Source organism: Amblyomma mixtum, chromosome 9 (assembly GCF_055824585.1).
Source record: "Amblyomma mixtum isolate Tamu chromosome 9, ASM5582458v1, whole genome shotgun sequence".
Classification (NCBI taxonomy): Eukaryota; Metazoa; Arthropoda; class Arachnida; order Ixodida; family Ixodidae; genus Amblyomma; species Amblyomma mixtum.
In genome coordinates, this window is record NC_143020.1 from 23,647,235 (window position 1) to 23,669,327 (window position 22,093).

General features: G+C 44.7%; 1 protein-coding gene across 1 annotated transcript; it reads right to left on the reverse strand.

Annotated features, from left to right (window-relative positions):
* Nucleotides 1-1,983: 1,983 nt before the first annotated feature.
* On the reverse strand, nucleotides 1,984-16,766 carry LOC149328513 (uncharacterized). Its single transcript, XM_089560691.1, has 3 exons — nucleotides 16,594-16,766; nucleotides 6,740-7,060; nucleotides 1,984-3,878 (listed from the first exon to the last, which is right to left on the reverse strand). The coding sequence occupies exons 1-3, from the start codon at nucleotides 16,667-16,669 to the stop codon at nucleotides 3,583-3,585; spliced, it is 693 nt and encodes a 230-aa protein (XP_089416817.1). The 5' UTR covers nucleotides 16,670-16,766; the 3' UTR covers nucleotides 1,984-3,582.
* Nucleotides 16,767-22,093: the final 5,327 nt, after the last annotated feature.

Sequence of the window (22,093 nt, forward strand, 5' to 3'; positions counted from 1 at the left end):
GAACGCCGAGCACGGGTGTGATATTTGTTCATCACCTCTATTCTGGCTCTAGAAGCTCTTGCTAACAGTGCTGCTACGGGATAATGCGAGGTTTCCTCAGCTGGATATCCCTCGTGATCCTGTTACCCACAAGGCACCAGGGTCATCTTTGGTGATGGCGAAGCAGAGGAATCAGCGTCTGCCCAGACCTAGTGTGACTCTAGGAAGGGGTGGGGGGGAGGCGAGTACACTCCAGCGCGGCGGCCTACGTCGCGCCATTCGGCACATGTGTTGCTTGGAACTATGTTTACTCGCCACTTGATTTTTTATGGTTATATTTTGTTTATGTGAATTATTTTTATTCCTATGCTTGTTGTGGAGACGATGTTGCACCTCACCACAGGTTGAACCACAGCGGCACCTATAGCAGCCCTAGCTACACATTAAGCACTTAAAGCAATGCTTTAAGAGTAGGCTTGAACTTTAGATTCCGCCTTTGCTTTTCACATAGCCAACGTCAACCGATGGCGGGAGGTTACAACGTTCGAAAGTTATGAGTGAGAAGCTTAATTTCGGATTCATTTAACATTCTTTGTACATTTTTTCAATTCAGTCAGTCTTAGAAGCATTCAGGCAAGCGTTTAGGCGTCAGTTTTGCTGATTAAAAAGGCTAGGGACCGCTAACTGAATCGAGCCATTTATTTTTTTGAAGCTATCCAAATCCACAGCGCCTGTATCCCTAAACATTACATCATAAAAGTGCCTATGCTATGCAAGACACGTTTTCTGCACCTAAGGTACAGGAAAGAAAACGCAAAAGACAAAAAAAAGGAAAGCCGAAATGTTGCGAATGAAAATATTGGAACATCAGACATCTCAGTAAATTAAATGCTCTGGCGACTACCGTCACTCGCAACTGCCTGAAATGGCGTCTACAGGAAGGTGAGGGCAAAGTTTTGTGTTGCCTCACAAGGTCATCTTAAGTATGTGCAGAATTGGCCATTTAATTTTTCGTATACAACAAAGACAACGTCGCTGGCGACGCCAGAATTTCTGCACAACGTGATGCTTAACGCTTTTGCGTTATTGGACAGAGACGTCGGAAATAACTCGAGATGTTTAGAGCTTTTATAAAAGTAAACTGTACTTGTTTTTTGTACAGTCTTTTAGGAACATAGCAAGCCTTGAAGTACAATTCTACGTATAGAAAAAATTAACCGTGCGAACAGATAAGCTTCACTAATGCCAGCAATGTTCCATGGAATGTGAAAGTCAGGCAGACAAACACAGAGTGCCAAAACCGTGGATTTGAGATTCGTGTTCAGTCAATTCAGGCGAAAATGGTGCCAGAGTATGATAGCGTGTGAGGTCGCGATTAACTTCGAGCTATCTCGAAGTATACTCGTCTTTCCTACTGAGCGCAATTTCCGATAGTGTCGCTAACTTTTACTCGGATTACCAAAGTCATCAGCATCATTTCGATAGCTTACACACGAGAATGTAATGGGACGCAGTGTGGGTAGATTTTTCGAAGGCTTTTTTAAAAGAAATCGTCGAATATTTATTAATGTTTAAAATAGTGTAAGGGCGTATGAGTTGTATATCAGCCATAACAATTGGTTCATAAATCTAGGCAAAAATAACAGCGAGTCGAGTCGAGCCCCCTCGCTAAAAATTACATCCATTAGCGAAGTGATCAGAATGCGTGAGGAGGAATTGCGTTACATCCCCGATTACTGTTCTTCTTTTATGCTGAAAATGACCTGAAAAAGTGATGAGGATAGAGTTCTGCGACTGAGTCCGCAGATATTGTTTTTACAAACAAGACAATGTAAACAAGAGAACAAAGGGGTGATACATGACCACCTTTCTCCCTCGGATATGCTGTTGTTCTGCTTCAGACCTGAGAAAATCGACACACCAACCAACGAATGAATCAAGGAATTTATTTCAGATAATTTCTGGAGCACAGAGGATACAAGCAGGCTAATAAAGCCTCAGATATAAGGGGCCTGCTCCTCGTAGTTCGCCCATGAAGCTTTTGCAGAAAAAAGTGCATTTTATGGCATATTTCATACATGAATTAGAACAGGACTGAAACTAAAAATTACTGGAAATTAAACAATTGAAAATATACATCGACGCTCTGCTCGGACGTACTTCAACACATAAATGAATGACATAGGATAACTAACAGCATAGTTCAGAGTAAGTTACAGAGAATGAGAAAGCAAAAACTAAGGACTTAAGTATTAATGCCTGAAATAAAAGGAGGACAACATTATAACAATCAAAACATCAATAAAACTGCAAGAAATAGTTTACAGTCTGCACGCCGTTTTTGAAGAAACAGTCCTTAATGACTTTTTACTTGGGATACCGATCGATTCAGCGTATTTTGACGCTTATTGAGGGCCTGGAAAGCTTCATATGAGAGTTACTAAATATTGAATAAGTATTCATAAACAGCTCTGATTTTCAGAATCTCCCTTCTTTTATACCTAAATTAGTATCTCTGATCCGCTCTTGTTCCAAATGTGTGCATTCGTTTCTAGCGCTATATGTTGCATAATTCAGCGAATGTAATTTTGAGTGGCCAAACGCATGTCATGCATAAATAATAGTTTTCTTGTGCGCAAATCTGCGGAACAGCTTTTTTATTCTTTTGAAGGGTGCGCAAGATTCGTCCTTGTCAAATTATTGAGTGTTTTAAGTGCGGTGCATTGCAGGCACAAAAATGAGCGCAAGCGGCTGCTTGTAGAGTTTCACTGGTCCCAGAATTGTTTCGACTTGTGCTGAAGGCACACTATAAGGTATTTTTGTAGTGCGCACGGGCTCTAAGCTCTAACTTTATAGAAAATCTGAGCTAGTAAAATAAAATGAAAGCCTATAGTGCAGCTTCTTGTGGCCAGGTTTAAAGTAGTTTTACAGTCAGCAAAGTACCCACTTTTCTTGCAATGAACCCATCGCTAGCGTAACTCTCACAAACAAGACAAAAATACCTGGACGAGGGCTATATTGTAGAAATTTTGTTAAGAATTTTGTGAAAAACCATTGTGCCTTCAGCCGCCATTCACGCTGATGGACCTTTTATTCTGTAATGTTTTCTGAGAAGATAAAGAGCTTTTCTTGAAGGGTTCTTGAGTTGTAGTACTGAACAATAACTGAGAAAAATCAGGAGCATAAATATCCGCAAGATATTGCTTGATAAGGGATAAAATAGATGTGACATGCTTATGATACATCAAAGCAGCAGCGAAATGTCCAGAGAAATGTAGTTTGGGATTATAGAACGCATGATTAAAAAATGACAAAAAACATTGAGGGCTCTTTCTGACACATGGAAATGTATCCTTTGGCACTTTCTGGGCCTCAAAACTCGGGACGTAAAATGAACTTACACCCTGCTAACGCTCAATGGTTTTGAACAGCTGGTAGCGTTAGTTTAGAAATAAATGAACTTCACAGACTTTGCCCCCGCAGCTACAAAAGTGGCTCGCTTTCTCGAATTAGGCGTGTTATTACTGAAAATCACTCCGAATTTTAGAAAAGGAGGTCGCGCGTGGACAGAAACAAAACGCAGCCGTTTTTATTGTATGGCGGTTAAAAGAAAGCCGGTGAACTCCACATAGAGAAACGACCGTAGAGCACGCCAGACGAGACTTCCACCCGATATTGCTTTTGGCTGGTGACGTTGAAGGCCAGAAACGGGTGGAACGTTTTTTCTGCCCAACAGCAGAGATCGCTGTCTGCTGAAGCACATGATTCGCACACCTTCACCCAGTAACCCGCAAAGCACTTCGAGGTAGATTCCGGTGAGCCTTTCCAATCGAGCCGCACCGACGATGTTCTCTTCACGGTCGTCACCGTAGCGCTGATTTTTGAAGGCGGTTCTGGGACTGATAGAAATATAGACGGAAAAGTTTAAATGAAAAACGCTGCAAAGAAATAACTGCGTCGTAGATGTCAGAGGAGTGAACACACAAGGAGAATGGGATATTAAACCAATATCTAAGCAATCGGTTGGGAAACACAAGACTACAAAGATGTAGCCAGGGACATTATCCCAACACAGAGACTTATCGAAAGCACTCTTGCCGCTCTTCAAAGCTGTATCCTCACCTGGTTGCCCACGCTGGGGACTGATTACAAAACGAAACATGTTGTACCTATCTGAAGCTGCCATCAAGTGTTTTTCTTCGCAGATTTCAGGTGAGATATTCGCAATTTTTCACGTGAGATGCTTGTACAGTGTTTTATTTCACAGTAAGGTGAGTGCACCTGTTCGTTATAATACATGACAGTATAGTTTCAGTTTGTTGTCTCCAAGCGCGATACATTCCACTTGTTAAACTGTGTTGCAGTAGGAGGTTCAATGTTTGTGTGGGCAAGGAATACCTTCAGATTTTTAATTACGTGAAAATAAAGAAATACATATAGTTTGCACTAACAGGCAAACCTCCTGCTAGAAATACATAAAAAATCGCATAGCTAATTTGGCCACGGAGATAACGAAAAATATTAGGAAGAAAATACGGCAAATATGTGGCATCAGAAAAATATGTTTGAATACAAGCCGTTTTCACAGTACAGCAGTGTTAAAAAAAATCAAGGAATCAATATACACGCATCACATTCAAGTATAAAACAAAGGCATCGAACACTTGGTGCGCAAGCAAATGGAAAAAAAATATGGGTATTAAATGAATATTAAGCGCTGGCGGTTGTATTGTGCGCGGGTTATATTCCAGGGAGTAACAGAATTACGGCGAGTTTCCGCGCCTGGAGTTGGAGATCACAACTCCTAGTGGAACATACGGCGCATTGAAGCGAGATGCTTACTAAACACCATCTCCCACCGACCACGCGTAGCTCTCGCCCAATTCGCGTCCTCTTCCAGCAATCACGTGTCCAATGCGTGCATGATGCCCGTGCCTCGTGCTTAGTACAAAGTTCCGTTTTCATCTGGGGTGCCAGCGGTCGCAAATTGCCTCCAAACATTTAACATGGCCTTAAGAGGCTGTGTTGTCTTCAGTGTCGGGGATATAAGTGGTTAAAATGATACGCGCTGTAACAGGGTTACAGCTGGTACATATCTGGGCCGTACCGGGTAGGCACGGAATAAACAGAGGCGAAAGGGTTTAAATCGAGAATATTTAAAAATAAAGCAGGCGAAGTTTGCGTCTCGTGTCACAGAGTTCCGCTGCTTGCGTGGCATGACGTAGCGTTGTTGATTTTCTTGTGTTTTCCTCGCCAGCGGAACTACTAAAAATGTGGAAAATTTTCAATAACGATATGCTGAACGAAGTCATCTTTTCTTTGTTTGTAATTATTCGGGATTTGGAGTTGTTGCTTCACACTTAGCCTCGCCAGCTGCGTAGCCAATCGGACCAATATTGGAAACGTATTGGGAAATGACGGTCCTCAAAAGGACCGCAGTTAAACCATCCATTTCCAATATTGGGCTGGTTACCTGCGCTGGTTGGGGGTGCTAAGGCACTAAGAGTTCTTCCTTCGCTTTATTCTAGGCGCGAAGAATTATTCAAGAAGAGAACTTCAGTAGCTTTAAGAACGAGGTACTCATGCAAGAATAATTTCGCAGAAAAATACTGCGGCAGTATATGTGGTTCTCAGCCACCTTCCCCTTCACGCCAGCCTTAAAGAAATAAAAGAACGAACGACCAAGCGGAATTATGAATTAAAAAGAGGAACTCGGCTGAGATAGATTTCAACGCCGGGCCAGGAAAGGCCAAATGAGCATTTGCTTTAGAGTGCGTTTTAAGGCTCAGCGCCAAGCTAGCTAGCAGTTGTGAATAGAGTCGCTGGATAAATTTTCAGAGTAGCACAAACCTCCTCTTCCCGCCATCGGATTTATATGCTTTATGGCTGGCGCTAACTGACGTTCCCAGAATGCATTCGCAACCTGTTTCCTATGTGATAAATTAAACTTGTGCGTAGTTGGTACTGCTAAGACCGGAAATATCATGAACGGTCACTCTGAATAAACTGGAAACAATAATTTTTGTGGCTCGTTAGAAAAAATATCATGGGCATATATCCGGGCCCTAGATGAAAGCCCACAGGCTTTGGAAGCTCGTCCTTCTGTCGAAAGTCTTCGCAAAGCATACTGCTCGCGGCTATGGCAACGCAGGGCCGCGGCAGCAGTATTTCTTCCCAGCCCGCGGCGCGGGCAAACGCACGTGGTACTCTGGAAACTTATCTAGGGACAGTAGTTGTAATGTGACACGAAATTCTACGCATTAAATATTACAGTGTTTGCATAGACGGCCGCTAAAATTTGTGACGGCATGACATAACTTGCTGTTTGACGAATGCACCGTCTATGCGCTTAGCCGCGTAAAGATTTCTCTTTCTGTAATCTGGGTGGTTCTATCGGGTCTTGTGCATTCTCCGACTTTATCTACCAAATAAGTGTAGTTTGCCTTGAAAGGGAAGAAACGGAGGCCACAATAGCGATAACGACAACGAAATGCGAGTCTTCGGTGATACGCTTCTCTCCTATACACGAGTCCCATCGTTTTTATGCCCTTCCAACTCGGCGTATCTCTAAGCGCTGCGCGGACATGAAAGACGACAGAGGCAGGCGCCTTTTCATGTTATTACTGCCTTTACGAGCCTTCCATCTGAAAGAGCAAGTGAGAATGAAAGGAACAGCCTCGCGAGATACTTATCCTAGCTTTCAGATGTATTCATGCCATTTCGCAATCATTCTTCATCCTAAGAGCGCAACGTGCATTACCTTTTCCTGGTATGTAGAAAGCTTCAATGGCGACTCCTCTGGACGAGCGCTCCGGAGGCCCTCTGACGAGGGTGTGCAGTGTGAAAGTGGCTTTTGCGCAGGTCACAAAGTTGCTGCAAGTAATTTGTGTTTGGTTGGCAGGCAGCAGGGTACCATGGGCGCAGGACCCCAGGTGGTAGTGTTCCAAATCAACGGTGTCATTTTTTTCATGAACCATTTCTATCCAATAAAAGTCGAAGATCCCTTCCGGCCGCTCCCAAGTTACAGTAAAGTTGCGAGGTGCAACGGCTACAAGGCGCAGGTTGGCTGCATCAGGAGGCCCTGGGGAGAAATAGCATATTGGTTTAAGTAAGCAGACAATGTATCAGAAATGCCCATGCTCTTATAGGTGTCAACTTTTTCCTCGTTGCCAAAAGGCGGGGAGCAGTCTTGATGTGGATAATTACAGCTAAATGGTTAATAAGTGATTTTTTTATAACGTATGCCACTTGAAGTTGATCGTTTCCAAGAGTGCCGCACCATTTCGTTGCAGTGTGCGTACGCGAGAAGTTATTTGTTGGGGTATATATCCATGGTCCTTGGGAATATCCGTGCTAGTTTGTCCATATTGTACTTTCGATATTGCCGCATCTGTGTTAAATGCTGCTGCCACGTATAAGTGTGTGACAGATGTGTTGTTTTTAGAATCTCAAAACTCTTCTTTATGCAGTAAAAAGTTCGATGGCATAGAACTAAGCTTCTTGTAGAGTGGCGTGTTTGCGGTGAGCGTCCGAACAGCGTTAGTTCCATGTTCAAACCACAACGCACCCCACTGGGACCTTTCTTTTCTAGCATCAGATTTCGATTTTCACGCTAAGCAAGAGCAGTGTCGACTTTCTGTTCACGTGATCTTGGAGGTTTTTTTGGTGACAAACACTAGTGCGCGTTTGCCCGGAATCTTCCGCTTGAGATGCGCCTCTGTAGGTGCGGCCGACATTTCCATTATCTGCTCTAATCGTTGCATATAGTGTCTAGTTTCTTATGCAGCGATTGTCGCCTCTTCACGGCTGGCCGGTTCGGCGCGTGTGTATGTTCTATATTTCTCTGAGTTCAGTAATTGCTCAGTTTGATTATACCGATGCAGTGAGAGTCGCACTCATAGGAGTGAGTAGACTTGCTCATGTACATTTTCTTTTTCTCTTTGTGCAGTTACATAGATACCGTTTTCGGGAAAATTTACCGGGAAGTGGGTGATGTTTCTCAGCCGTCTAGTGGACACTCTACGGCGCCACTGAAGGTTATCAGTTAGAAACGAGAGCAAGAGGGTTTTATTTGTCTTACATGAATTTTCAGGTTAATGGGGCACGATAAGTGCTCAGCTACTACATGGCGTAGTAACAAACCGTGGATCTTCTTCACATTAGGTAAAGGCGGTGCATGCAAACATCTAAGTTATCGAGTGGGACACGGGGTCGTAAGACACTACCGAGAGCTTCTATGCGCACCTCGAAAGCCTTGTCAGCCAGTCAGCGTATTAGGTACACAGCAAACATGCGAGAGGTATATGTCTTACACTGTGCAGTCACTGGTTAGCGAATTTTCTACGGTAATTATTAAAGGGCCCTAGGTGCAAATACGGCCACGATCCCTCCAAATGTCAGCAGGCGCTGCTGTCGGTTGTGCCACCACGCTTTTCATCCCAGGCCATTGGAAGAATGGGCGACATCGCATTGCGACTGATGAATATATTGCTACGGTGGTGAGTACGGCGGGGCTCATCCAAACGACCTTGGCTTGCTGTCACAACGTTGTAGCCTCTGTCGTTCACAATTTCGAGCCGACGAGCGCTCCGACTCTGCTTGCGTTCGAGGGGAACGTTTTTATGACAAACTCAAGTATGCCTAATCGGGAACCTTCGCCGTAACTAGCAGAGCTCTAAAATAGGAGCACTGGATTAGTGCAGGCACACCGATATATTGTTGCAGCCGTACCAACGCCGGATGGAATCGGGATGGGATTAAAATAGTCTCAACAATTCAAAGGATTTATTGCCACATCTGCAATGAATATGGTGTTACCTCCTCTCGGAGGTTACATTCTTCCGTAAAAAAAATTCAATTAGTCATCTACTACCCTTCGATGAGTCTGTACGGTTATCAGATTTTATTGATTACATGTTTCGAAAATAAGCGCGTCCATCTTGTGTGCTTTCCTCACTGCGGAGAAAAATTGTTTTTCTGAATATGCTTCTATATCGGATGAAAAAAGGTTATCAAGAATTTGCTATTGTCTGTTTCTTTGCTCTGCACTTTTGTCTGCAGTAGTTCAAACTAATGTATGCCATGTTTCTCTTCGTTGCTATAACGCTAACGGAGGCGAATTAAATACGCAAGTTGGGCTCATTGCCATGCATCCAAGCACAAAGGATGTAAAACCAGATCATGCATATGTCAAGACATACGGACCTTATGAATATTTTTTTTTCTGTTCCGCCTTCTTAATTCCTTTCGCTGCTTCCTTTCAGCGCACTATAAGAATCCACCGAAAGATACTGAATAACTGTGCCATTGTCCAATTCCCAGGAATTGTTGTAAGGGCAACTATCTCTGTATATTCACGGTTTCTTCTACGGTAAAGAACAAAGGTATATTTCGGAACACCCATTTAGTTCTGATTACCTTACAGAAGTAATATGCAACAAGACCAGTGCGAAATAGTTAAGCTCACTGGTTATAACACTGTGGTGAGCCCGTAGACGTGGGTGAAATCATTTGCACAGCGTCCGCGTTTAGGTGGGAGAGGAACCTATTTACAATACCGTGAAAACGGGACAACTGATAGACACACAAGACAAGCGCTGGCACTCAACAGAATATTTATTTTCGAATGACAGGATTATATACTGTACGCTCGAAACCAAACACACAAACAGGTGCAACGGGCACAACACGGCCAAAGTCACCTGTAGGTGCCCTCCTCTGCTGAGAATGAAGATGAATATGCACAACAGGCAACAACCAAACAAGTGTAAATGTTTGAGCACAAATAATAACAATATTACAAGAACACTCAACTTGCGGTTTTGCGGGTGTGATGGCTACGATGTGCAAGAAATATAATTTATTTCAGAAGCACTGTTATTGACTGCGCACTCACGCAACTCGTACCTTTCTTTTTCATGATAAAATCTTTTCGAATTTTCCACGCGCATCTCAGTCACGACACGCGTCAAACGACGAGATTCATTCTTATCATCTTATTGTTGTTTGCTCACACCAGTTTACACTTATTTTGTTGGTTTTAGTGGCTCTGCAGTTTTATGGTTCTTTTAATTCGAGCAGGACACCAGCCGTTAACTTTGCCTTATCATGTTTTTCACCTTGAATATGTTTGTAATGTCTGTCACAGAGGCACATTATGTATTCCTGCCTTTTCCGAAAATTGGAGGAGAAATTCCAGAGGCCCGTGTACTGTGCGATGTCAGTGCACGTTAAAGAACCCCAGGTGGTCGAAATTTCCGGAGCCCTTCACTACGGCGTCCCTCATAGCCTCATTCGCTTTGGAACGTTAAACCCCACAAAAACCAAATCAAACCAAGCCTTTTCCGAAAAAAAAAATTCCAGTTGACTGTCACCGCTTGTTTATTGAATTTATCAGTTCGTCCCGTCTTCGCACTGCTTCTAGATAAACGTGAAATAAAAAGCCCAGTTCACCACATTTCGGAGGGGGAAGAGGAGAGCATATTTCTAAAGTTTACATTTCTCTACAAATGCTAGAGAGCCCAGCACTGTCACCCTCTTTCTCTATTCTTTCTTACACTCCCTGTTTTGTGCCTTCCTCATGTACTAACTAGAAAAAAAATAGGAAGTAAAAAAGTTACCACGCCCTTCCATTGCAAGAAACTTAATATTCCTGTTGATTGCCTCAAATGAGTTACCACAGGCGAGGTCAACCTCTTACGCAGAACTTCCCCTTTTAATTTTATATTTGCACATCCAGCTGGGCTTTGTCATAGAAACAAGCCTCCTAAAATTCATCACACGGATATCACAATTCCTTTGCCAAGGCGGGGATAGCGCTGGGGAAAATCGTCATGCGCATCTGACGTGCCGTAAACTCTGCGATTCTCTGGAATTCGCGCGCCTACAACGCCCGTCTACCAGAATCAGCGCCCGCCGCGCGTAGCGCGCATACAAAAACATGTCAACGTGGCGTATTTCTGTTGCGAAGAGCGTGATATGATCTGCACAAGCTACGTTACTGACAGCAGTGACAAATAGCAGATGATAAGCTGAAATGAAAAGAAAACGAATTGTTTCATCTAACGGCTGTGATTCAGTAAAGAGGAAAAAAAAAACGGGTGAAATTGTGTGCCAGGAAATATTTCATTACAAGTACGCGCCTGCACTGCGCATCACTCAGCGAAATCTTTAGCCGGCTCTTTTGGGTGGCATCGTCAGCTTGAGCACAAGAGTACGAACACTGCCGTCGAAGCCCTCTCATAGATCACTTACAAGGCTTATCCAGCGCCACGAGTGGACAGGTAGCGGATCGCCGCTTAGGAAAACCGGTTTGCTTCGAGAGATATGAAATACAAAATACAGCAAGGGACGACAGTAGTGCTATATGAATAGACGAGCTAAGGAAGAGGACTGGTCGTTCAACGTGTTCTTAATGTACTCCCTGCTGATTTATAGCGCCAAATGCTCTGAAGCGAGTCATATATGCAGTCACGATACATGCACTCCGTACAAGGCTTGGGTTGCAAAACCGTTTTGCACTGGATTGTAGGAACTATCGCCCACAGTGCCGAAAAGAGAATTTGACGAGAAGACGACTCGAATTGCAAGCACTAGTCGAGGCGTGGCCTATACTTGAAGCCAATTTCGGGCAAAGCTTTCCGCTAGAAGAAAACTGTATTCGACTGAAATCTTCCAGACACATCTAGCCTTTAGTACCGGCTCTAAGCACCGTTTCACGACCGACGAAGACTCAGGCACGTGGCTAGCGGTATTATGAAACTTGTTGGCATTACTATTCCTCGCTGTACTGCATCTCGCGCTGCAGCAAGAACTGCAGTGAGCTTTGAGCGCTGCCCTAGCTTGTTAGCCTCGATTGCCATCAAATTTGAGACAGCCTTTTACTATTATCATACATAAAAAATTACTGTTAAGTACACTGAGGTCACTATTGTTGAATGGAATATTTTTTAGGGTAGAACGCTTTACCAAAGTTACAACTTTTTGTGCGAAATATAGCGCTGCAGTATCGAGGCGTGGGCTGCGGAGAGATTTTGGAAGGAACTGAGAAGGTTGGGCGGATGACGGCTTCATCAAATTATACGCAGATAAATCATCGTCTTTGGCTTCTCCCAGGACACCAAGCGCCGTAGGGTAACTGCCTCGCCAAAGGACGCCAACAGAACCGCATACATATGCTTCACACGAGTAAAGACCTAGCAGCTGGAGGTCTTATACCGGCAGCTGCTCCTTTGACCCCTGCTGGCTTACGCTGCGGCACCCATGGAAAAAAAAAATGCGCCGGTGCGCAGTGCAGCAACCGGCTGATAATGCAGTGTTATCTTGTGGTGACGGCCCACAAACAAGCGATACCTGAGCCTTCAACGCCGCTGGGCCTGCAGGTATAGAGAGCGCGTACTTTTTCATAACTTTGACAAGGGCATCTCTGTTCAGTTCCGGACAAGGGCACCTCCCATAGATCTCGAAATCTGCCTAGCTGTGCCGGCTCCGGCCACTTCATCGAATTGGGGTTCATAATCTCATACACTTAATGCCATCTTGCCACTCACTGCTACGCTTTCCTTCTCTTCCTATCCAAAGCGTTATACTTAGGAACCATCTGTTACCTCTTTGGTTTCACAAGCGCGACACATGCTTACTTCTTGTTCTTGTAAGTTTCAGCTGCGACACTATTACACACGTTTTCTTTGTTCCACACTCCCCTATCTTTATTCCTGTGCATGGCTGTGGGCCATGCTGGCTGTCGCAACTTGAACGTTGTGCCATCGCTTGTGCCTTCCACGGTGTCTTCGACACTACATCTTTATGACTGAATGCGTAAATGTGCTGAGAATCTGCACTCAGACTGGACCACGGTCGCCGATATAGTCGAGGTCGCTGTTGTCTTCTTACACTTCCGCCTGCGAAAGGAGTGTGATATTGGGGCGTGAGGCAGCGAGATGACATATGATCTGGATGAATGTGGCAAAATTTTATTTCAAGCAAATGATCTACTATGCCCAAGTAAGGAAAAAGGTGAAGAACTCAAAAGTAGGATGATTGGCGCCTTTACCTTATAATGTAATCGGCACTACGCTAAAATCTGGCCTCCGCGCAAATAACGAGTTTCGCATTCCAAAACAAGTATTCTGACTGAAGCAGGCCTGAAAGTGTCCGTATGGTCGTCTTGACTGACGTTGATGTAGCCCGATGCCTTGTTCAAGCACCGTGTAATCAGTGTGGTGCCTAGGCTACGAAATCGAAAGCAGAGGCTGCAGCCTGAGCTCCTGTGTACCCGCAATTGAGCGGTTCCTAAAGAAAAATTAGGCTGCCCAGAAAAAAAAAATGACCACGTTATTTAGAAAGGTGGTTCCTGCAACCACCGAGAGCATAAGAACCAGTCGCCCGCCCAGGTGCTTGCACGAGCGTAAATACGGAATGTGTCAGCCCCTGCATGTGATGTCAATTGGCAGTGCGATTGTGCGATGCTGGCGGCAATAATCAAATATGAGGACCTGCCCATGGCAATAAAGATGACAGCAACCGACTGGCAACCACAAAAAACTCCTCCACCAGTAGCGCGGTGTGCACGGATATAATCTGTGTACCCCAACAACTGCAGTAGAAGCCTTAGATGTATACCCTCTACTACAGAAAGTCTCCTAAGCGCATAATTCCTCGTTATATTGGGTAACCTGTGCCCGTTACAATGGCTTTTGTGTTTGCTGCGAAAAAAAGTAATTTAGCTGCCGCTTCGTGACTTCGTATGTCAAGTACTGTGTACTGTCGGCAGCACGGTTAAACAGAACGCTCGAGTGCGTGTGTTCTACTGACATTAGCGCCGCTGGGCTTCGGCCGCTGGGCCCGAGACAATAATAGGGTGCAAGCAGACCACCAGCTGTAGTAACCACCCCAAGCACATCGCGCAGCATGGTCTTGGACACAGCGTCCAGCGCTCAGCGGCTCTGATAACACGCATTCGAGCTTTCGTGTTACGCGTGATGTCGGCGGTATGTTAGGCTAAGTTGACTATATTTCCCAACTGAACGTTAAGCGGCATCCAACTGCTCGCTGTAATCGCTGTCCGCCTAGGGGAACCCGTACTGCAGAGATCAAGCTGAGAAGCGTACCGGCTATAAACCATCTCCATATCCTTTCCATGGCCAGTGTTCAAATGCGTCTGACGTAAACGCTTCGTCAGGTGAAGCTCGCGCTTCGTTCTCAATATGAAGCGCATAAGAAAGCAAAAAAAAAGATGTTTTGCTGCCCTCTGGAAGATGCTATTCGATAATATAAGTGATTTGTTTATGGTTTATTGGGTTTTAATGTCCCAAAGTCACTAAGACTAAGACGGACGCCGTAGTGAAGGGCTGCAGAAATTTTGACCACCTGGGATTCTTTAATGTGAACAGACATCACAAACTACGCGGGCCTCTAGAATTTCGCCTCGATTGTAATTCGACCGCCGTGGCCGGGACCGAACTCCCGTCTATCGGATGAGCTAGCAGCCGAGTGTCATAACCACTGAGCCACCGCTGCGGCCAAAGTAACAATGAGAACGCTTTCGGCGCAAAAAGTGCACTGGTAATACGAGGGGGTGCTGAAAAGTTCCTGGCTTTGCCCCCTTTCATGTCGAATTCAAAAATTAGTTTGGTACCATAAAAAAGCATGATATCTTTTTATGTAACTGTGCAAGTATCAGATGATTCTTGTTTTTATAACTATTTTTAATTTCAGGTAGAAGTGAAATGGCAGAGGCACAAGCAAGTTTCACGCCTGTGGAGTTACGGGTCGTGATGAAGTTTTTGTTTCTGGAGGAAAAGTCTGCAAAGGACATTCACAGTGAGATGTCACAAACACTAGGGGAGAAGTGTCCCTCCTGCAGCACTGTCAAAACCTGGGTTGCTCGTTTCAAGGCTGGGCCTTTACCTGTTGAAGATGAGCCCCGTAGTGGGGGCCTCACAACCTCAACACACCCGGCAACAAGCGATTCTCTCCATAAGCTGATTCTTGAGGATCGGGGAATATCCGCCAAAGAGATAGCCCAGATTCTGGTCATCTCACAAGAGCGCATTGGTTTTATTATTACCGATATCCTAGACATGCGCGAGCTTTCAGTGAAGTGGGTGTCGAAATGTTTGAACAGTGAGTAGAAGGAGTCTCGAGTTGAGGCATCCAGAGCTGTTTTGACCTATTTTGATACTACAAAAGCCCAATTTGAATAGATTAGTAACTGAGGATGAAACATGGCTCCACATTTATGATCCCGAAACCAAGGAACAGTCAAAGGAATGGCGCCACAGTGGGTCCCTTCGACCGAAAAAATTCTGCGCCCAGAAATCGGCCAAAAAAGTCATGGTGTTTATTTTCTGGGACAAAGATGGAATTCTGCTGGTAGACTACCCACCTCAGGGCTGTAGTATAAGCTGAGAATATTATGCTGGCCTTCTCGACAAGCTGAAACAGGCAATTGAGACGAAACGCCAGGGAAAGCTGTACAAAGGAATCCCTTTGTTGCAGGACAATGCACCTGCGCACACGTCCAAAGTTTTGGCTGTCAAACTTAAGGCTCTGGGTTTTTCAAATGGTCTACTATTCCCCCTATTCACCCGATTTGGCCCCTTCTGACTACCATCTGTTTCCCAACTTGAAGAAAAATCTGAAGGGTCTTGATTTCGACGACATTGCTGACGTCAAACTTGCTGCTGAAAGCTGGTTTGACGACCTGTCACACAATTTTATTTTAATTTACGAGAAAAGCTGAAAGGACGACGCAACGAGTGCATGAGACTCAGGAGGGAATATGTGGAATAAATGTGCACTTTCAAAACTCTGGCTACATTCTTTCTGTGCAAAGCCAGGAACTTCTCAGCACCCCCTCGTAAATATAGCATATTCCTATAGTCTGAATCCCCTTGCATACTTGATCGTCAAGCGGGTTTTTGTAAATTTTGATATCTTCAGATGTCACTGTTGTATTCTTCAGCGCGTGTACAGAGTGAATGGCTGAGAGTTCTATTTACCTAAGCAAATCATCCACACAGAAGGCGAGGAGCAGCATAAAGCTGACAAGACAAGGATCTGCGTCAATTTCTATTCCCTTAACCGTGCTAGCTGCGAATGTTAACTCATGTAGTGAGAATATCCTTGCTTACACTAGCTGCTACGGAGATATTGTTTTGTGTCTCACCATCGCAAAACACTTCCAACAATACAGTGACAACGCCAGCGTTCCATGTGGGAACATGCTTTAAATATACTCAAGCAGCAGAACTGATCGGCCCTCGTCCTACAAAGTAGCAGAGTGCAGCAGTCTTTTTCTAATAATAGGCCGATTACGTGTGCTGCTTTGGTACAGTTATTTCTATATCCTACACATATTTCAGAAGGCGAAACAGCGGTTTTAAATTTCAATACACTTTTTTCAGCACAACCATATCTGTTTCTTTTCGCCACGTCCTCCTCTCATACACTCATTACACGCTCGTACGGGCGCCAAGCACTGAACAGAGGGTGTCTGATTTACGCGTGACAGGGCTGATAGCTCAGAACAACCTTTTTTTTTCGGGACAAAATATTTTATTTCAATCTAAGATGGCGTCTAAATCGAAACGAAATGATTGCTGCACAGCTTACCGTGCTGAAGCCCTGAAGTCCTCAGAGGGGTCCCCGTTAGGACCAGGCACAAAGGTACCACAAACTTCCATGTCATTATTGGAGCTGGACAACGAAAGTGTGTATCCCGCAGTTCTTGCGTTTCCCTTTCTTCGCCTTGCAAGACTGCCAGCGATGTCAGTGATGCGTGTGTGGCGACATACTCGAACGGCGATGGCGCGTGTTTTCGTTATCATGAGCCGGCACTGATAAGTGCCACTTACTCTTGTATGTGGCCTTCATCGTGAACGATAAGAGGCCTTTTCCGACAAATTCTGGCACTTTACGTGAGCCAGGCAGAAAGGTACAGTGCACTTTGCTCATATAAGCTGCAGCCTGTATAGGCTGAGTTGTGGTTAGGATGTATTCGTATCACATGGCGATTCCAGACCCAATTACAACGCAACATTATATTCAAGATAGCAGGTAAGGAAAGTTCTGCGTGCAAATGGTAGAAAAAGTTTCTCGCATAAAGGGTTAACTTCTGAATAGTGTTACTTTGAACCGTCAACGCAAACTGGAAGAGAGTTTTCTTGATGCTGGCCAGACCTGAGGTAAGGTACAAAAATTTTCACCACTCCCCACCGAGGGCTGTTTGCTCTCTTTAAACCCTTCACACGATGTGCAACATATTTACCAGAGCCTAAATACTGGGTGTTTGAGCTCGGATTTTACGAAATTTTTGAAAATAGGTTTTGATTTAGAAGAGCACTTTTTTCGGCATAGCATTGTCAGCAATGTGGCACATCAGAATACTGATAAGGCGTGGCTACTAGCAGGCTGGTTAACTAATACTTTATAGTTAACTTTGAAACAGTTGCTCTTAGGCTTCTTAAAAACTGATAGACGTGTATTCGACCCTATTTAATATCCATATGAGTTTGTAGAATTTCGTGAACACGGTTAATCTCAGCATAATGATCTATCAAATTTTGGAAACATCGCTCAAAAATACATCCACTTGCGAGAAGCTTGTAGGAAAAACAGCCTCTCCTTTTTAATTCAGCAAGTTTTAATATAAATATCAATAAATATAAAGTAAATTGTATTGCAAATATTTTAAAAGTTTATTCGGTATCATTTTTGATGCTCTCTGTCCCGTAATTGTCGAAAATATTCAGGAAATAAATCTATTTCCTCCTTCAAATACTCACGTTCTTACGAACGTCGTGCAAAAATGTGTTCCTCTAATACCTTAGAGCACGAAAGAACTCAACTGTGGGCTAACTGTCTAATACTATTAAAGGCAAGCAAACCACCAGTCATGCTCGTAGTTTCACAAGCAAACTTAGTGATCAAATTGCGTTGTAACCCTGAACGCTTACTTTACAAGAACTAGTCTTTACTACGCAGCAGTCAGACATAATATCCCACAAACACAAATACTGTTGCCCTGCAGCACATGAGAAAACGAGAGGGAGAAAAATTCAAAAATTGCAACGAAGTCGATGTACCACATATTTATTTTGGGACCGAAAAAAGTATTTTATCAGTAAAATTTGGAGGATAGAAAAAACACACCCTACAAACAATAACTCATTGCACCGTAGACACGACTGTAACTAATAGTTTAAAGATATCAATGAAAAATAATAGACGGGATAATATGAGCAAAGGTAGTGGCTGCAGCAAAAAACACAAAATCTGCAAAATTAAACATAATTTCAAGTTGTAGTTTGTATTAGAACTCTTACTTTCATTGCTCACTCCAGAGTGAGGGAGGGACCACAATAGAACTCACATTTTTGCAATACACTGAGCACAATACCGATTGAATAAAATCTCGGTCTTGCGCGAACTAAATTACTGTTGGAATTTTTACATTTAGACGACTGATTGGGGCCGCGCACTATTTAAAAATGAAAAATGTTTCTCACCCAGGGAAATGAATTTTTGATATTTTTAGTTATCTCCGCGTGTTGGCTTGGCCCGGGTAGGAGTGCGCTGGCTGCGCCGTATGCGCCTTCATTTCCCTGTGCGGAATGATTCGCTATTGCCCATACCAGCTTTGCTTGCTCTACGGCTTCCTTTATGTCCCTCAGGATCACAATGGCTGGCTGCCCTATCCTCCCTCTCATCTTGTTCCTGCGCGCTGGTTGTGAATCTGTGATCACATTGGTTCATTTCTGAGTGGTTATTGCGCGCACAGTGACCGCCTCCTCCAGTTCGGTGACTGCTCCAGTTGTGCCGCGTGTCTGTAAAATCCGTTTCTGTTCCTTCAAAGTTTTTCTATGAAAGGAAGATCAGGCCTCTCTTTCTGTGTGCTATACCGGCTCCATGTTTCCTGAATGCGGGATTTCCTGAATGCTAACTTCGTGAGGACGCCCCCGCCTCCTCCTCAATAGGGTTGCCGTTTCTCCCTTTCCTTATTATTGGGAGTGTTGATTTGTTCGCGGCAGAGCTTAGGCCGCTTTCTTCTGTATACACTTGTACTTTTCTGCAGGCTTCTCCAGTCGGGATTTTATTACTCCTTCGTCTCCACTGTTGGTCTGTATTGTATTGTCCTCAGCGTAGAGGGCGTTCTTTATGCACTCCATGGCGTGGAGTAGCTGTGGGAGCCCCAGCACGCCGATGTTAAATATTACTCATGAGAATACTGCACCTTGTGGGGGCCCCGTGTCGCCTATTTTTATGGGTTCTGCTTTTGTCTTGCCTAAGTTTATATTGACAGTGCGCTTGGCCGGGAAGCATTCAATATATCTACGGCCTTTTACCGCAGTTTATGTTCTACTGTTTGTTTATTATTGTCTTGTGCGGATAATTGTCAAATTCCTCCTTCAGATCGAATTCTAAAATAGCTTTGATTTGGTTGCCTCTCGGCTGCCTCTGGATTCCTAAGAAGAAACTGCGGTAAAAAGTGCCAGATAAAGCTATCGTATGTGCCCAGGATAGCCAATTTGCAGGTTATAAGATTCGTTCCGGCTAAAAGGCAGGATAAAATATTTCCTTGCGTGATGATCCCTTAGTCCACAAAAATCATTCCGCTAGCTATAGTTGTGCCCTAATTAATTTTAATTAAAGTGAGTTAAGCCTGAAGTGGTCACCTTGAAATCAAATTAGAAAATGCTATTCAATACACAAGTGCTAGTACGAGACGCGCAGGCGCACAATGCCTCGCTGCACAGAGCTAGCCCTCCGATTATGGCGCGTCAATTTAGCGCAGCATGGAGTGCTTGGCAGGTACCTACTGCTCTAGGGCTTCGTGCGGGAGGCAGCCCAAATGATAAGAAACAGGCTGGCGCGCTTCCCGCAATGGCCTTCATCCTGAAGAGAAGGCGGAAAGTGGTATTTCTTTTTAGATTGTGCCAGCAGCTCAGAGCTTCACACTGTCAGGCTCTTGCATCGCATATCGAGCTGAAGTACTCGAATACCATTCTCGCGAAATTATTTTGTTTATTTATTTCATTCATTCAATACTGCCATCCTTGGTAGGCCGAGGCAGGAGGGGCCGCAGGCAGGGTAACATTTGACAATACAAATCAAATTAAAAAATGGCTGAGGCTTAGCTTAGGTTAAGCCTAGTCAGATGCGAAGCATATTGTCGCCGAGTTGCATATCGAGCACGCCGCTTGGCTAGACGTTCTTCACGCTCTTCATCAATCTCTGTAGCACGCCGCAACTTTTGCTTCTCATTCCAACGAGCAGCCCTGTCTCCAGGAGGCATCTCTATCCAGTGTACGCCTAGCAAAGGCAGGCGCACCCCCTTGTATACCGCCGCTCCAGCATGGATGGATGGATGGATGGATGGATAGGAGCGTCCCCTTTGAAACGGGGTGGTGGCAATTGCCACCATGCTCAGCTTTTTTTTATTTATTATTTTTTTTGGTTTACTGTGTTGGCAATTCTCATTAAGATTCTCCATCAACTTTGCCTACGGTTTCCTACTATTCTAACCTTATGCCACATCTCTGCTTTTCAGCCACCAATCCTCCAATCGCTTTTTGCTGACTTCCACTGCAGATTTATTTACATGATCATTGTTATCTTTAAACCCTAGGGCCTCAGAAAGAGTGACTGTGCCTGCATCGACATCCGGATGGATACCATCACATTTGATTATGAGGTGTTCAATTGTTTCCACAGATCTACCACACACTGCACATGTGTCATCTTTTTCGTTAAATTTCATCACGTGTTCATCACGTGTTCACTACAGCGCACCTAGCGGCAGAAGCAGGAAACACATTGGTCGCGACGCCTCGCGCGACGGCGCGAGCTGGGGCCCCGTTTCTCCTATGTCGTTACGTCACGCATCACGTGGTCCTCCTTGGTCGCGACGCCTCGCGCGACGGCGCGAGCTGGGTCCCCGTTTGGATGAATGGATGGAAAAAACTTTATTGCTGATAAATTTAAGGTGTTCTTCACCCTTACGGGTCACTGGGCGCCGTGGTCGATCCTTGGTCCAGGATGCCGCACTTGACTGCTGCCATCGTGGCTCGGCGCACAAGGAATCGTTGCGCTTCCTCGTCCTCGCTGGCCAGCAAGTGCTCCCACTGCATCACACTCGGGTTTATTCTTGGCTCTAAGTCTGCCTTAGGGCAGGTCCATGTGATATGTTCTAGTGTAGGTTTACCCTGACACCACGGACATTCGTCTGCATATTGTGTAGGGAAAATCTTGTGTAGTTTGTGAAGGTGTGGGTAGGTACCGGTTTGTAGTCTGCGCCAGTCTACCGCCTCCTCTTTGGTGAGCCTTTTGTGTGGGGCTGGGTAGCGTTTCCGCTGACCCCTGTAATGATCGAGTATATCTGAGTACGTGGGGGTAACTGGGTCAAAGGTGCCTGTGGTGCAAAGTGCTGAGTCTGCTCGGTTGACGTATCCTCGAGCTAACTCGTCTGCTGCCACGTTGCCCCTCATCCCCTCATGTCCCGGAACCCACACTATACTATGTTTAGTGTTTTTGTGTCTTCTCGTCGTGTGTAGAATATGATTGGCGATGCTGTCGATCCTGCCTCTTGTGTAGTTTCTACATGCTTGTTTGGAGTCCGTCACTATAGTGAGGTTGTGTCCTGTTGCGTTGCCGTGCGATATTGCCAGAGCAATGGCGGCTTCTTCAGCTGCTTCTATGTTTGGGTTGTTTATCGTTGCGCTGGTTATTTCTTGCCCTCCTTCGTCTGTTACAACGGCGATTGTTTTGCGTTGGTATCGGTACTTTGCTGCGTCCGTGTAGACTACGTTGGGATTGTCGCTGAGTTCCCTGGTGAGTGCTCGGACTCTGGCTTGTCGTCTTTCATGATGTAAATTCGGATCCATGTGTCGTGGTATTGGTCTTACCCGGATGTTGTTTCTGTCTGCATTATTAATCTGTTCCTTGTCTCTTTGTGTACCTAGAGGTAGCCGTAATTTCTCCAGTAGGTGTCTTCCCGTTCTGGTTTGAGTGAGTCTGTCTAATTGCGCACTACGTTGCGCTTCTCTTAGTTCGTCGAAGGTGTTTGATACTCCCAGGGCCATTAGTTTTTCGGTTGGTGTGGACATTGGAAGTT